Source organism: Thunnus thynnus, chromosome 18 (assembly GCF_963924715.1).
Source record: "Thunnus thynnus chromosome 18, fThuThy2.1, whole genome shotgun sequence".
Lineage (NCBI taxonomy): Eukaryota > Metazoa > Chordata > Actinopteri > Scombriformes > Scombridae > Thunnus > Thunnus thynnus.
In genome coordinates, this window is record NC_089534.1 from 5,756,085 (window position 1) to 5,771,128 (window position 15,044).

Genomic DNA, 15,044 nt, shown 5'->3' on the forward strand with positions numbered 1-15,044 from the left:
CAAGGAATAGTTTTCGAAACATTGAACTGTGTTATCATGTGATCATAAGACTGACGAAATAATTAAAGGTGACAAAAGGTTCACTGCGATGTAATTGACCAGAAGTGAGATAAACTCAATAACTAAGTGTAAAAGGGAAATCAACCTAAAAATCGTAGGTAATATGGTCAGTATGATAGTAATGTATATGTGTATATGTGATAAAAACTAGTAAGATAATGGTATTGTCATTTTCTTATCCATTTGTTAAGATATGAACATTGTTTAGTGTCTGTTTTAGTCTTTAAGGCAGTCTTATAAAGGTTGCACCAGGAGAAGCAGTCATGTCCCTGACTCGCTAACTTACATATTGGAAGTTGCTCTCCCCCTTCTTTGTCCAGCCGATGCGGTAAAGGGCCACATCCGGGGCTCCGTGCTCCCAGGTGGCTCTGAAGGAGGTCTGGGTGACCTCAGAGAACTGCAGGTTCTTAGGGGTAGGAACAACACCTGTTCACACAGACAGAAACACAAAAGAGGACGGATGTGTTGGTGATTACAAGGAGGCCTGAGAGATGAGGCAACGTCATGTGAGGACTATTTTCTGAAGCTGGAAGTGTATAACTGACTCTTTGTAGGCTAATGTGTGTGTGTATCTTTGTGAGCAAGTGTATGCTCTGCTGCTATTTGCCTTTGTGTGTGCACATGTCTGTGCTCGGGTAAAAAATCTGCGTTTCTGTGCATGCTGGAGGACCAGATTTTAGACCTTGACAGTGAGGACATTTAAGAAAAAGTGATGTCAAGACTTAGTTTAGGGTTAAAGTTGTGCAGAAGACAAACAAATAGATAAAACAGAAAAAGTAAGTGCATAATGGGAGAACAAAACACAACAATCACAAGCAGATTCAGACCTGTCTTAGCACTTCCGAGCACCGGGGTTCCGGGTCCAGCGGCGTATACCGGGGTAACGGCCACGTCGTACACAGTCTGAGAGATGAGGCTGGACAGGTCCAGAGTGGTGATGTCACCGTTCACTTCAGCCTGACGGGGACGAATGTAATTATCAGTTAATAAAAATCCCCTCACTGAGCGCAAACATCCACTGAGAAGGCACAATTCTCTTATTTCAATACTCTAATCATAAAAAACGTTAAAAGTACATTAAAACAAACACAGTGGAAATATCATAGCTTTGCACAAGTAAAAAAATTGCACGAGTCAGACTCATGACCGAGATGACATTGACTTTTGCATTGTTTTGCAGAGTCAATATATGCATTACTCTTCTATATTTGCAACTACACTCAAAAGTTATGGCAGTTTGTCCAATAGCCCATGCCTGCAAGAATTTGGTAACTAATTACATGATGGTTGTCATACTGTATAACGTGTCTACTGAAAATCCTCCATTCTGATTGGCGTGAAGGTGTGGATTACCTTTGAACCTATGACTCAGGTGTTTGTTTGCAGTTCTAAATTAATGCAACATTATCAAATTATAAAGAGCTTGGAGCGAGGGTGTTTTGTGACCAATAAAAATGAAATTTAATTCCAAATGTGTTTGATATTTGCATGAACCAGTGAAATCTCTCTGTATGTGTGTGCTGCAAACCAATTTCAAAACAAGTATAGAAAATATGGAGTGATGTGGTACACAGCATGAATATAATTCATAATATTTTAAAAAAGCAAGATCAAAATTTGTTATATAAGCCAGTAAACAATTATTATTTGATGGTATCGTATGGTGTTTTGTTGGCAAGTGGTCATTATATATTATATCCCTCATATACATTATGTTGTAACATCTACCTATGTGATGCTCATAACAGTTTTTTACTACATCTGCAGCTTTACTCAAGATTTTATGTGCTCCTAAGAGTTCCTGGAAGATAATCTTTCATTTTTTTCTCTGAAATAAACACATTTACCATCGAGGTAAAAGTAAAGACAGATGAAAGATGTGTAGTTGTGGGGTCAGAGAATGTCAGGTGGTATGATAAATGAGTGCAAGGCTTTGATGTATAAAACGCAGAGACATCTCTCTTCACTTGATTTTTCCATTTCAGGGGAAAGCTGAGTCAAGTGAGCAGCGGTAGAGAAAAATAGACTCAGCACTCAGCAGGCATGAATCCAATGTGTGGGCTTCCTCTGCAGAGACAAGAAGCCCTCAGCAGTAATCCTTAAGAGGAGCTGAGCTGGAGCATCATCCATCAGAACTTTCTGGAAATGTCTCGCAGGTGTCCACCGACGGCACCTTGGGCTGTCGATTCATCCCAGACTGTTTGTCCTCCGCTGACATCCAAGTGAGAAATTATGAGGACGGAGTGGTGCTGGGATGATCCAGTCAGGCTGGGCTGACGGCCTGCGCTCCTCTGCCAGCAGACTGCTTTTCTCATAAAGCTCAGCCAACGAAGTGGAGCTAATACTCTGCCGAGAGGCCGGTTATAACTCTTGATTTGGTCCTCACTTGGTCTCTTTCCCAGAACGAAGCTATCACTGCTGACTAAAACTTCACCCTTATGAAGCACACGGGGAGGTTTAATTGTTTAAATCCACCTTTGAAGGACCTTAAAAACAATACGAACATTTTCAAACATGTTTTGCAGCCACTCGGAAATGGAAAAGGTCACGGTTGTACATCCCTGCTGTACAAATGAAACTGATTTGGATTATTTAGACATTACTTTCAAATTTGGAGAGTGTTTGAACAGCAAAACAAGAACACAGGAGATGCTGCTAGGAAATCATAGATCCAAAACAAATACAACCGCAACCTTTACCAAAAATTCTCTTTGGAAGCCAAACTACAATCCTTTCATAACCACAGAAAAGTGACACCCTTTAAAAGTAAACACAAGGTTATATAATGACAATGTGAAATGTATAAATGTTTATTTTACTTTGTTTCACATTGGTACGGCCCAATTAGCTAAAATCAAACCCCATTTATATTTTTAAAATGGTTTTAGTCATACATTTCCTCTGAAGCTGATTGATCAGTCTGATGAGTGGTGTATTTTTTCAAATTGTTTAGTTTATAAATGTCAGAAAATGGTGAGAAATGTCCAGAAGATGTTCATGTGATATAAAACAGAGAAAAGCCTTAAATCTTCACATTTAGGAAGCTGAAACCAGAGAATGGTTGCTGTTTCTGTTGGATGACGGACGTAAATGATCATCGATTGACTCACTGTTTTAGCACTACTAGGCCATTTAATGACATCTCCTGTGCTTTCACAGCTACATTCTTGACTTGAAACTTTGTGGTAAACCACTGATATGTTTAAAATCCAACTGAAAACACAACACAGTATATCTTGAAGTCAAAAAAAAATGTCAAAGTGATTTTAAATGTAGCATCTGGCAGGAGAATCAGACACAGAGTAAACAAATTCGCCTGCAGCTTACAAGCAATGGGCAGACAATGTGTTGTTAGCAGTGGTATTGAAGAGCAAGAACCATATTAGCAGTTAAACTGATCAAATTGACATAAGTAGGTCTGCTCTTAAGTTGTTAAGGTGCTAAAGCTGACTAATTAGCCATCTCGCCTGCAAACTGACGTTAACAGTGCAGTTTTCCACAGTGGAAGTTTGTTTGGTCGCTCATTCGGAAAGCTGAGGGGCAGGACAAGACAAGTCCATGTTTCTAGATAAGAAGGAGAGATTAGCTCAAGAGCAAATGTGTTCTTGTTCAAAGTGTGTGGCTCTTGTTGTGTCTCAGGCTGCTGTGTGACTGACAAATACAGTTTAAAATGAAACTATTTCATTTGCTGCATGAAAATAAGTACAGCTGGTTAACGCAAAAACAGACGTTATCATGAAACCAAAAAATATAAAATATAAATCTTCTCTTAAAGTCTGATTTAAAAGAAGACTGCTGAGCAAAAAGCAAAATGCAGATTAAACTAAAGTTATTATGAACAGCTAGCAACCTTTACTGTTTTATCCTGTAATCCTGCATCCTTTACCTCTCTGATTTCTCCGTTTTCTGGTTTGTAGGTGATCGTGTACTTGAGGACTTCTCCAGGGGCAGCGTCCCAGTTGAGCTTCATGGTGCTGTGAGTGACATCGGTGATTCTCAGTGCTCCAGGAGGAGGCATGGGCACTAGGGGAGGACAAGGTAAGACTTTAACCATTCCGACTCAAGTACAAAAACATTTCTAATCCCAGTGTCACCGTTGATAATTCTGTTTGGACTTTAAAAGATGCTGACTGATAAGGTAGAGCCAATGCTTACTGAAATAGCTGAAAAACAGACAGCAGCTTGTTTTTAAGTGCTGCCACTTTGGATATTCTGCTTTTCGGTTCATCTGTTTTCTATCTGTAAGTTTTCAATTCAAAACATAAACTCCAACATGTGGGAGTGTGATCCTAGTCCTAAAAAATGGCTGCTGACATGAAAATAAAACTTTGTTAAAAGGGACCTATTATGTTCATTTCCAGCTCTATATTTTTATTTTTGGACTCCACTAAAGTATCTTTGCATGAGTCATAGTTCAAAGAACTCATTTATCTTAACCCTCAGTTCAGCCTTTGTCTCTTTAAGGCCACCCTCCTGATGAGCTCACTCTGTCATGTTAAGTTACTGCTGATGAAAACCCAACATTTCCTGCCTTACTGCTTCACATTAAAAGCTTTTGAACGACTAAAAATAGCAGGAGACTTTTATTGTGAACGATTTACAAGAAGCAAAACGTGTTCCTCACCAAATTAGCAGAGCTTTGTTAGCGGCACTAAAAACCGTCGACATAACAAGATATGGAGATATTTGGAGCTATTTATTCAGTGGCTCAATCAGAAATAATGCAGGGAGGAATAGTACAAGCAGACAAGCAAACAGCCACAGTGAGGATGATGTTTGATGAAGAGCTGTAGATGACCATCACACCTCCAACAGGTAAGGTACTTATTTTACTTTGCCTTGCTGCATAATGGACTAATTGGCATGACTATCCACAATAGAAAAATGCCATAATGTTAGCAGAGCAGAGCAGTGAAATTGCGTATGCTGTGTGTGGAGCAGATGACCATATAAAGACATCCATCACGAGGCTCAGGCTGAAAGTAGAAAAAACCATTGGAGACCAAGTGTTCAGAGCAGTCCGAAGCCAGAGCTTGTGACATTATATATATATATGACTGAAAATAAAGGAAAACATAATAGGTCCCCTTTAAAGTTGTTACCTTTCCTAAGACATTTTTCTAATAAAAAAAGTGGCATTTTAAAGGATGAAAATTTGAGTATGTTAAAAAGATTATGCAGGGAATATGATGTGACAGTAATAAGATGATAAGAGCGGAGGAGTACACATTTAGGAAACTTCTTTCAATGAAGGTTACAGCAAATGTTATATATATTTAAGAAAGAAATTCAACATCCATATATCTTACTCTTACTCTTGCGATGACAGGATATTTTAGAACTTGTTTATAAAAGCTTAGTTGAGAGTCGTATATCTTTTAATTTATCAGGTTGTGTAAGATCCTGTGTGCCAAAAGCATAAACACACTGTCAAGTCAGCCTGACATCATATTCATCTTGAGCCATTTCCTGTTGGGAGGACCAATCGGTAGTGATAGCATATCCATCCCGCAAACATAATTTTCAGTTGAGACAGACACAGTGGCCGGGATCACTAGGAGCAGTTACCTTAATGTTTTTCACAGCAGCCAAAGAAAAATGTCGATTTAAGAGTTGTTATTTTTGTATGTGGACTTCAAACAACCTGTGCAGCTGTGTTGATCTCATTTATGCTTTGGTAGCCAGCTATGTAGGAAGATGATGTACCCTTTCTAAATTCTGCCTACAAAGCTCTGATTGGATGAACTGGCGAAAGCAGCCCTCAATGGGCCACAACAGCAGATCTATTTGAACAAAATCAGAACCAGGCAAGGCTTATGTTGCTTAATGAGTAGGATGGCTTTGTGCCTGTTGGTTATTTATTGTCGCTTTATTTGTTGCTTGCATCAGTGTTTGCTTACATCACAAGCAACCAACATATTTCACTAATGACAAACAGAGAACGTTAACAAATGTAGATGCCTCCACAACTGAATGGTTTGATGAGTATGACAATGATATGATTCATATGCTGTGCTAGTGTACTCGGTCTGCGGCAGTTTTCTTGGTTTAGACTCGAACCCTTAGTTTCAGTGAAAGGAAGTCTTAATACTACCAGATCTCAACCTCAAGCTCATCGTAAAAATCAGTCGCACATTTAAGAACAAATAAAGCAAACATTAATGGACAAATGAGCAAATAAAAGCACTTAGAGCCATGCACTTAACACATCGTTAAATTATATCAGTTTATCTAAGATATGTGTAAAGACTGCAGCCACGATAAATAAACTTTTAACTGTTGTCTTTATAGCTCAACGCGATTCCCACCTCGCCCAGCAAAGACTAACATCAGCTCCTTGCATTGCATCATGGGGCACTGTTTGTGTTAAGCAGTTTTCCGCCTCAGATCAGATGCTAAGTATACGTTGTTTAAACAGAGATGTTGGAGCAGATTTGCAGGGGGAAAAAAAAGCAAGTAAACGAGTTCCATCAATGTGTGTGAAACAGGATAATGAGCAGAGAAATCAAGTTGTTTATCACACAAACCATATGGAAGAAGCAGAACGCTTTCCCATAACAGTAAACTACTGCAGAGCGATGATGCTATCTGCCTTCTAAGTTTCCTCTTTAATCACGCCTGTCGCCCCAAAGGGCAACCAGTGTCTCGCGAAAAAAGCCATTGAACGTGGAAACTGAGCATTTCTCTCAAAAGGCAGAGGCAGTGAGAGAAGTTTGCTTCGTGAGGGCAAATAGAGGAAGTCAAGTCAATTTCATTTATATAGCACCAAATCACGACAGAAGTTATCTCAGGACACTTTTCACATAGAGCAGGTCTAGACTGTACTCTTTAATTTATAGAGACCCAACATTCCCCCATGAGGAAGCACTTGGCAACAGCAGCAAGGAAAAACTCCCCTTTAACGGGAAGAAACCTTGAGCAGAACTGGGCTCTGGGTGGGAGGACATCTGCCTTGACTGGTTGGGTTTATAGAGAAAGAGGGAGGGAGAGAGGGGATAGAGAGACACAGGGAAGCACAGCAACAATAACAACAATAATAGAAATATGGCTAATAATAATAGTAGCAGCAGTGGGCATCAAGCTGGACTAAGGGGACAGCAAGTGGAAGGTGAAAAGGCAAAGACACTTACAGGTGGTCTCAGAGCCCTGCAGAGGCTCGCTGCTCAGCTCGCTGTGTATGGAGTAGACATTGACGAGGTACTTGGTCAAGTGGGTCAGCTTCTCCAGCACTACGGTGTTCTGCTTCCCGTCGACGATCACCTCAAACTACAAAGGAAGAGTCATTAGTCCGGCTGCAAATTATCAACAAAGTTCTTGAGCACCAGAAAGTCTTCCTATCAAGTACATAGGATCAGAATTTCTTGATTGTGAAAGAACCAAAGAATCTTGCAAACTATAAATGACATTTTGGGCCTCAAACCTTCATGAAATCCGACATAAATCTAAAAAAAACCCACCAAAGTGAGGTGGTAACAGAAGTCTCTATGATAAAGTACGTTTGCTTGTGTTTAGATACATTTAACATTTTAGAACTTGTAAAAATACATATAGAAGTTCATATTATAATCATATAATAAAAAATATTCATATAATAAAAAATATTATTAAGGTATCGTATTGAAACCTTGGTACTGTTTTTTGAACAATGAAGACGCCTCACGTGTGATTAATCTCAAGAACAAATCATCTGAAAAGTCAAAGATGTGGCTATAATCATTGGTTTCACTTGTCTTATTGTGTGTGTTGTTTTCTTTCCGTTTTGTTTTGTATTTTTGTATAACTGTAAAGACATTAAGTATCTAAGTATGCCTGGAGAGATGACCAGCACACCTCCAACAGGTAAACTTTACTTTACACTGGATATAGTATTGTATATCTTATCTTATCTTACTCCTCTAACTTAAAAAACTTAAAAATGTATTTGAGGTAATCACTCCAAAACACCAAAATGTATGTTTATGATCTGAACAACTATATATTCCATGTACAGATGTATAGTATATTGTATGAGTGTCAAGTGTTGTCAACCAGGGAGCGAAAAGACCTTTTGCCGTTGAAACAATTGTCAAGTTTTGGGAAGAAGCTGGAGAAGATCTGCCAAGTTTTTGTTCTTTTCAAAAAAGGAGAAAATCTCATTTTAGAGGAAATATCTATTCAAATATTGTGAAATCACAGAGAGGAATGATTGCGGTCTGAAAGGACTTCTGTGCTTATCACCTCACCAAACTTTCCCTACCATCAAAAAGGAAAAAGATCAAGGTACAGCAGGTCGAGAATAAAATGTTCTCACTAATCAGGCAAGTACAAACACATGCTCTCATCAAAATTTTAAAGCTGAGCCTTGGAGGATTGAACTTTTATTGTTTCAGAAAACTGGTAACGACATTTGACTTGAGCTGGCAAAGTTTTCAAACTGACTGAAGCCCATCTTAAAGGACACAGGGGATGTTAGAAGAGCACTGGACAGGAACTCTTCTTTTCTTTATTGTCTGCCACAGTGACTGGTGAATTTAAAAAAAAATCACCAAAAACTTTCATAGCCAAAATGATTTAATGATTTATAAAGGCCAGAGCGGACCAACATTTCTCTCAAGTCAACTTTTTTTCTCTTTGGCTGCTGGCTGATTGTCCTTTCCAGGCTTCAATTTCACTCAACTAATTGTACAATACATCACTCATGTCACATTAAAAGATGAACACACAAAAGCAAGCAGTTTGTCAACTAATGACCATGTAAGTTTGATATCTACATGTAAAAAAGTCAAAGATCTGGATGGAAATTGGTGGAATGATGTCTCTTGGCAATGAGTTCATCAGGATCTGTCAATCAGTGTTTGGTGGTACTCCAGGTATTTCAACCATTAAATGATTATAGTCTGTTAGCTGAAATGACCGTGCTGCGTTCATGTGCTGATGGGAAATTCCTCATGTGGGACGTCCAAGTTGGCTGCTAAATGGTGTCACATTCCTGAACTATTCTGTTGGAAAATCAAACCCAGAGGACAAATGACAAACAGAGAGAGGCTGCAGCTTCACAAGCACTTTTGTGCTCTGCAAGTTATTTATGTCTTTAATTCATTAAGTTCAAACTGTTTCCAATGCAAATCAAGTTGTATAAAGTGTTTTATAAAATCAAGTTTTGTTTTTCTTGACTCTTGTGGAGCGATAGACACTCACTTCTGGGAAAAATCGTGAAACCAGTTGATTCATATTGGAAACAGGTTAAAGTTTTTTTTTTATACTTGTTTTCATAAAATAAAGTTTGTAGTACTCTTTTCATCATTTTTGGTCATTTTTGGGGACGGTTCCAAGAGGCAGTTACTTGGAGAACTTGCTCATTAAACCACAAATTAGTTACCCTATGACAACACACCGACTTTGGGATACATTTTTTTCTACTTTCTGTAATTTCATTGGTGCAATATCTGCGTGGGTGGGCACTAAAATGGTTTGTGGATAACTCCAAGTCCAACAGCCTAACAGGCAGTTTTGAGCACACTCACTCAGAGTTGCAATGATTAGTCGATATATCGATTAATCAATCAACAGAAAATAAATTGGCAACTATTTTGATAATCCATTAATTGTTTTCAAGCAAAAATGTCTTTTAAATATTTTGGGGTTTGGGACTGTTGCTCGAACAAAACATGCATTTTGACGTCTGCTTGATTTCTTTAAATGTTTTTCACTGGCATTCATGGGAATTTTTTAGTTTTTTGAAAAGAGTCTACAGCCATGCTAGCGGCTCTGTAAGGCTGTACTTCGGCACAGCAGTGGTTTGAGCTAAATGCTAATGGCAGAATGCTAACATGCTAACAATGACAGAGTTAAAATGCTGACTGTGGTTTGCTAATTAGCGCTTCAGCTAGGCAAGGATATTGCTGGTGATTTTCTGTATTTTTCTTATTGTCAGCAAATTTCATGTGCAGAAACTGATCTGCTAACAAGTATTGTGTGTGTGTATCCAAAGCCTGATATATCTTGTTCCTCTGTGCTGCAGACCTCCGTTGTTATCCAACAACTGAGACATTTTTCAAGTAATATTTCATTAATGTTTTCCATTTTTGAAGTGTAGGTGCTTCTTTGTTTTTCCAGTTTTGCAATGTTAGCTTAATGATGAAAGAAGAATTTGCCACGCAGTTGGGTATCTCATTTTCCCAACATTTTGAAAGAGACAAATCATTTATGAGAATGCAACTTTACAATTATAAGTTTTTGAAATTCATCTTTCAATGTTCTCCCAAGTCTTTATAATTTTATCTCAATACAATACAATACGCATGTATGAGGGAATCACTTTGTGTGCCACATTTTAAACATCTGTCTGAGGAGCTGGTTTCAAACCTTTGAATTTTGTCTCTACTATAGTATATTATTTATTACCATTAATTCTGTTTTTCCTTCATTCATTTTATAACCTGATAGCTTTGAAAATTCGGTCATAATTTTAATGACATATGGAATCAAAGTGTTTACATTACTTAAATAGAGTAATAAATCATCAGCAAATAAACTAAGTTTGTATTGCTTCTTACCAATTGTATTACCACTTTTTTTTTCTGTCTGTCTAAATTTTTGAGCCAAAGGTTCAATTGCTAATCCAAACAAGGAGGGCGATAATTCTGATGTTTAATTCACCAAACAATTAATCAATTAGTCAAGGAAACTATCAGCACAGCTGTGTCTGCTTTACACCAGACACAGTCTGGAAACTGAAAACGTGATCGCTGTTATTAGTCTTTGGAGCCATTTCTAAATAAACTAACGTGACCAATCTTCATAATGAAGGACCGTGTCACCGAGTGCAGCAGTATGGCTCACAGATGTGTTTTTAATAGTTTTTGGACAACAGAGGTCTACAGCACAAAAGAATAAGATATATCAAACTTTGGATACACACACAATACTTGTTAGTAGATCAGTTCATCGTTGGTTTGGCTCCGCATGAGAGATTTAACGACAATAAGAACAATGCAGAAAATCATCAGCCTTATCCTTGCCTAGTGCCTAAGTGCTAATTAACAAACCATAGCATGCTAACACACTACACTAAGACAGCCATGACCATGAAGTACATCGTCACAAAGCTGCTCGGGTGGGGTAAATATTCCAAGTATACAGTAATACAGTATGTTTAATCTCATGTCAATGTGCCGTAGCTTGAGCCCTGATCTTCCTTGCTATCAGTTGCACCTTGTACTGGTAGATATCACTGTAAATTAGACCCTAACTATAAATATCCAGCATGTAAATATCATATATCTCATATACTTTTGTTCATACATGCTTTACAGCCTGATGTAGACACATGGAAGAAGAGAGAGACTGTAAAATGAGGTGTCTCGACCCAGTGTGAGGTCTATAACATTAAACTAAGTGGATCCAGTGGAAACTCTGCTTGATTTCAGACGAGCCCGATTATAATCACACAGGCTCCATCTGACAACGGCCAATAAAAGCACAAAGGATGGAAAAGACCCAGTGCTCTGTTTTTAAAGACGGGACTGACAAGAGGTTAAGTGTAAACTAAATGCAGGTTCACCAAACAACTGGGATCCAGATTTCAAATCGTGAGGGCCAAGTAAACACAGCTTTGAATAAAAGCCAGACCTGGGTATGTGGAAACACTTTCAAGAGTTTTTTTTCACCTGCCTTGTGAGGTTTGCCACATAGGATGACAAATAGCAGAAAATTAAACAACAGGAGGGGATTTAACTATCAATTAGTCTGTTTTTGTGTGACTGACAACCTGTCATTATTCAAATTCCCGGAAAACATTAATCTCACCTGAATGGTACGGGTCACAGATATAAACAAATAAAACTGCTATCTGTTACAGGCTAAGCCAGGTCTAATAGGAGCCAAAGAGAATTAATAAGCAAACAAGATGCTATTTGATATTCAGGATCTTATCCAGCACTAACAGATGGTAAACATAAAGTTTATGAACCAGGAAGCACACTGAACAGCTCCAACTAACAAAGCATTTGTTGAATTACCAATTACTTATTACTTAAAATATGAGACATTTTAGCATCTTTACACTAGTTTGTTCTATATGGTTGTTTTTGTAGCTTTAACATCCATTATTGACCTTGGAAATAACAGTGTGACAATAAATTGGTGGAAATGTTTTTGGAACTTTTAGCCACATTGCGTGGCCTCCATCTGCAGATGGAGTTCACTCAGTTGTCACAGAAGGATGGGGATTAGGTCACAAGTGTTTGTGTCAACATAATGATGGAAATTTGGTCCCCTGATAAAATCTGAGCCATCTTCAAAGAAGGAAGAAACTGGCGCGTGTCTGTGCTTAGTACACAAAAAGTAAACGTTTTTTTAAAATCATACTTGGTGGACAAAGCTGTTCATTTGAGTCAAGGGCCATGATGACTGCAAACAAGTGGAAAAAATCCAAGGCATTCACTTGAGTAGCACAAGAAATGACAGTTGAGTCTAAAAGTACCTTAAAGTGCCACGACGGCTGCTAGATGCTCCAACTGACTCCCATTCAAAAGGCCTCAACCTCTCTCTAGAAATACTAAGTCAGTCATGTTTTCCAACGAGTCATTATGGTCTCAATCTCTAAATACAATCCCTCTAATAAGTGTTGGCATGCCTGCCCACCCCCTGACTCCAGGACTCGCAATATTTCACTAAGTTTAACATTACTTGATTATAATACCTGCTCTGTTAGCACAATTTAGCTAAAGTAGCTAACATTAGCCCAAGTGTGCAGTGCTCGGTGTTCCTAGTAAGCTAGCGGTAGCTGTGGTCCAAGGTAGCGGGGCATGTTTCCACAGCGTGAAAGGCAACACTCCGCACTCCTTATTTGGTCCTGGTTCCAAACGGAGAAGACGCCGACCATGAGCTGCAACTCTGGGCTTCGAACTAGCACCAATGAAATCAACAGGTGACATCACACCTCAGTGGTTTCATCTTTATATACAGTCTTTGGTTTGAAGTTCATGTGTCCTCTGATTTGTTCTTTTTTAAATTTGGTTATTGAGGAACTGAGGCTGATTTGAAGTTGTTCTGTGTAAAAATTCAAGCTTACCTTAATACTGTCACTGACTGTTTTCAGTTGATTGGTTGATCCCCAACACAAGCTGCACCCTTGTTGAGTTGTACCAACATAATGTCATTCTTACGGGTCTAATCTGAAGTCAATGAGTTGACAGTTTAGCTCTGGTGTCAGCTGTTGGTTTTGCACCAGTGGCACTACCACTATAGAGACCGATGGAGGGTAATAAGAGGGGGAGAAACTTTATCTTACCTCCTTTGTGGGATCAGCTTCTTTCATGTAAACGACGCGGAACTTGTCCACCGGACTATCGGGTAACGTCCAGGTGGCACGGAAGGAATGGTGGGTCACGTCCGAGGTCATCAGGTTGGCTGGAGCCTTCAGTTGAACTCCTGAAATGGAGCAAACAAGAGCTAGAATGTGATCCGACATGTCAAGTATTTCACACCGTGAACCCTGCCACCACAAATCTGCCCTCGTCATGTTTCGCTCCTCTGACAGTGAAGCTGTGAGCTGTATATTTCAGCTCGAGCTTTCTTTAAAAAATGTTTTTCCCCAGCTGTGCTGTAAATCATTTTTGTATTTCCTCCTGAAACTGATTTACAGACAAAAATACTTTCAGTGTGAAAGTTTCCATCAGATGCTTGGATCTCTGTTGCAATATTTGATGGTTCGAAATAATCGAGATTGTCAGGCAGAATAGTACCAAATTTATCAATCTGTTTCCTTCTTTTTTATTTTATTTTTTTGTTTTTATCTTTTCAGTGTTTGTCATCAACAGCCAGGCCAAGCTGATCTTCTGTTTTTCTTTTTCTTATAGTAGAATTGATTTGTGAATAAACTTTGTTCCTCTACTCTCTACTTGTCATCAATCATTAGTCTCATTACTCAAACAGGGTAAAAGCAGCTGTCAAAAGGAAGTGTAATTTTGCTGATATTCATGACTTTACGTGAACTGAAGGTTTATGTCATCCTTCATAAGCAGAGAACCTTTTCACGCCCTTGAGCACCTGTAAAACCACCGAAATCCTGTAGTAAAATTGAAAAAATGTATGGTTGTCAGTCTTAAAAACTGGTTTTGTACTTTCTGAAGCTACAAAGTTTCCATCTGACCTCCACTACCAGTAATTACTAAAAGGTGTAATTCTGACTCAGCGGTATTCAAAGAATAGGTTGTAATCACAGCTGCAAGCAGCAACGACCAGGCTGCAGTCAAGGCACTTAGTGTGTTAAAAACCCAGCATTACATAGTAAAATCTGAAAGGATTCATCCTTTAAAGCGTTGAAAATAATATTTAATCTTTTTTGAGAAGGCTGGAACAAGCTGCCAAATCTGAGGTAGCATGGGAAGGTATATTTCTTACCAAAATGGAAATACATTCCCAGCTCTTTGCATGTATATCTTATCTACTAATCTACACATCTTATCTACTAGTATTTCCCAGCTATAAGACATATTGATGTCTCACTGTAAGAATACAGTTTGGCCACCCTGTGTCTGGATCTTGAAGTTGATTTCCTACCTGGGCCCTTGACGCTGTTACACAGGTTGTTGGAGAGGTCGTCAACGATGTCCAGCAGGAACTGGAAGTCTTGGACGTTGTACATGTGAATTTCGTCAGGGTCAGTGGCAATGGACCTCAGCTCGTTCTCATCGGCGTTCTTCACACCTGAGAGAAAAATGTACCATCAGAACTGTGCCTCAAAAATGAAATCCAAAATAAGACTAACATGTTTATATGTACTTTTAGTGAGGACACATATTTCAAAGATCAAATTTGCCTGGTGAAGTACTGTTTACGCTGCCTAAACTCACATAATCCCATGTACCACAAATTGTGTGTACTTTACATACAATTATTCTAACCCACATACCACTTATGACCATTTTCCGAAGTTTACCATCCAATTTTAGTCTAACTTCCAATTTCTAAGCAGCCATTTGTTTCCATTCATTTCAATT

At 38.7% G+C, this 15,044-nt stretch overlaps 1 protein-coding gene across 4 annotated transcripts in view; it reads right to left on the reverse strand.

The window, feature by feature from the left end:
* The window catches only part of col12a1b (collagen, type XII, alpha 1b), a 152,343-nt gene that overhangs the window by 89,279 nt on the left and 48,020 nt on the right, over positions 1 to 15,044 (reverse strand). For all 4 annotated transcript variants that reach the window (XM_067572009.1, XM_067572007.1, XM_067572006.1 and 1 more), the window contains exons 21-26: positions 14,605 to 14,751; positions 13,334 to 13,473; positions 7,191 to 7,326; positions 3,947 to 4,083; positions 888 to 1,017; positions 347 to 486 (exon numbers count right to left, since the gene is read on the reverse strand). In XM_067572009.1, the coding sequence (XP_067428110.1) occupies positions 347 to 486; positions 888 to 1,017; positions 3,947 to 4,083; positions 7,191 to 7,326; positions 13,334 to 13,473; positions 14,605 to 14,751 (830 nt within the window). The remainder of the gene's footprint in view (positions 1 to 346; positions 487 to 887; positions 1,018 to 3,946; positions 4,084 to 7,190; positions 7,327 to 13,333; positions 13,474 to 14,604; positions 14,752 to 15,044) is intronic.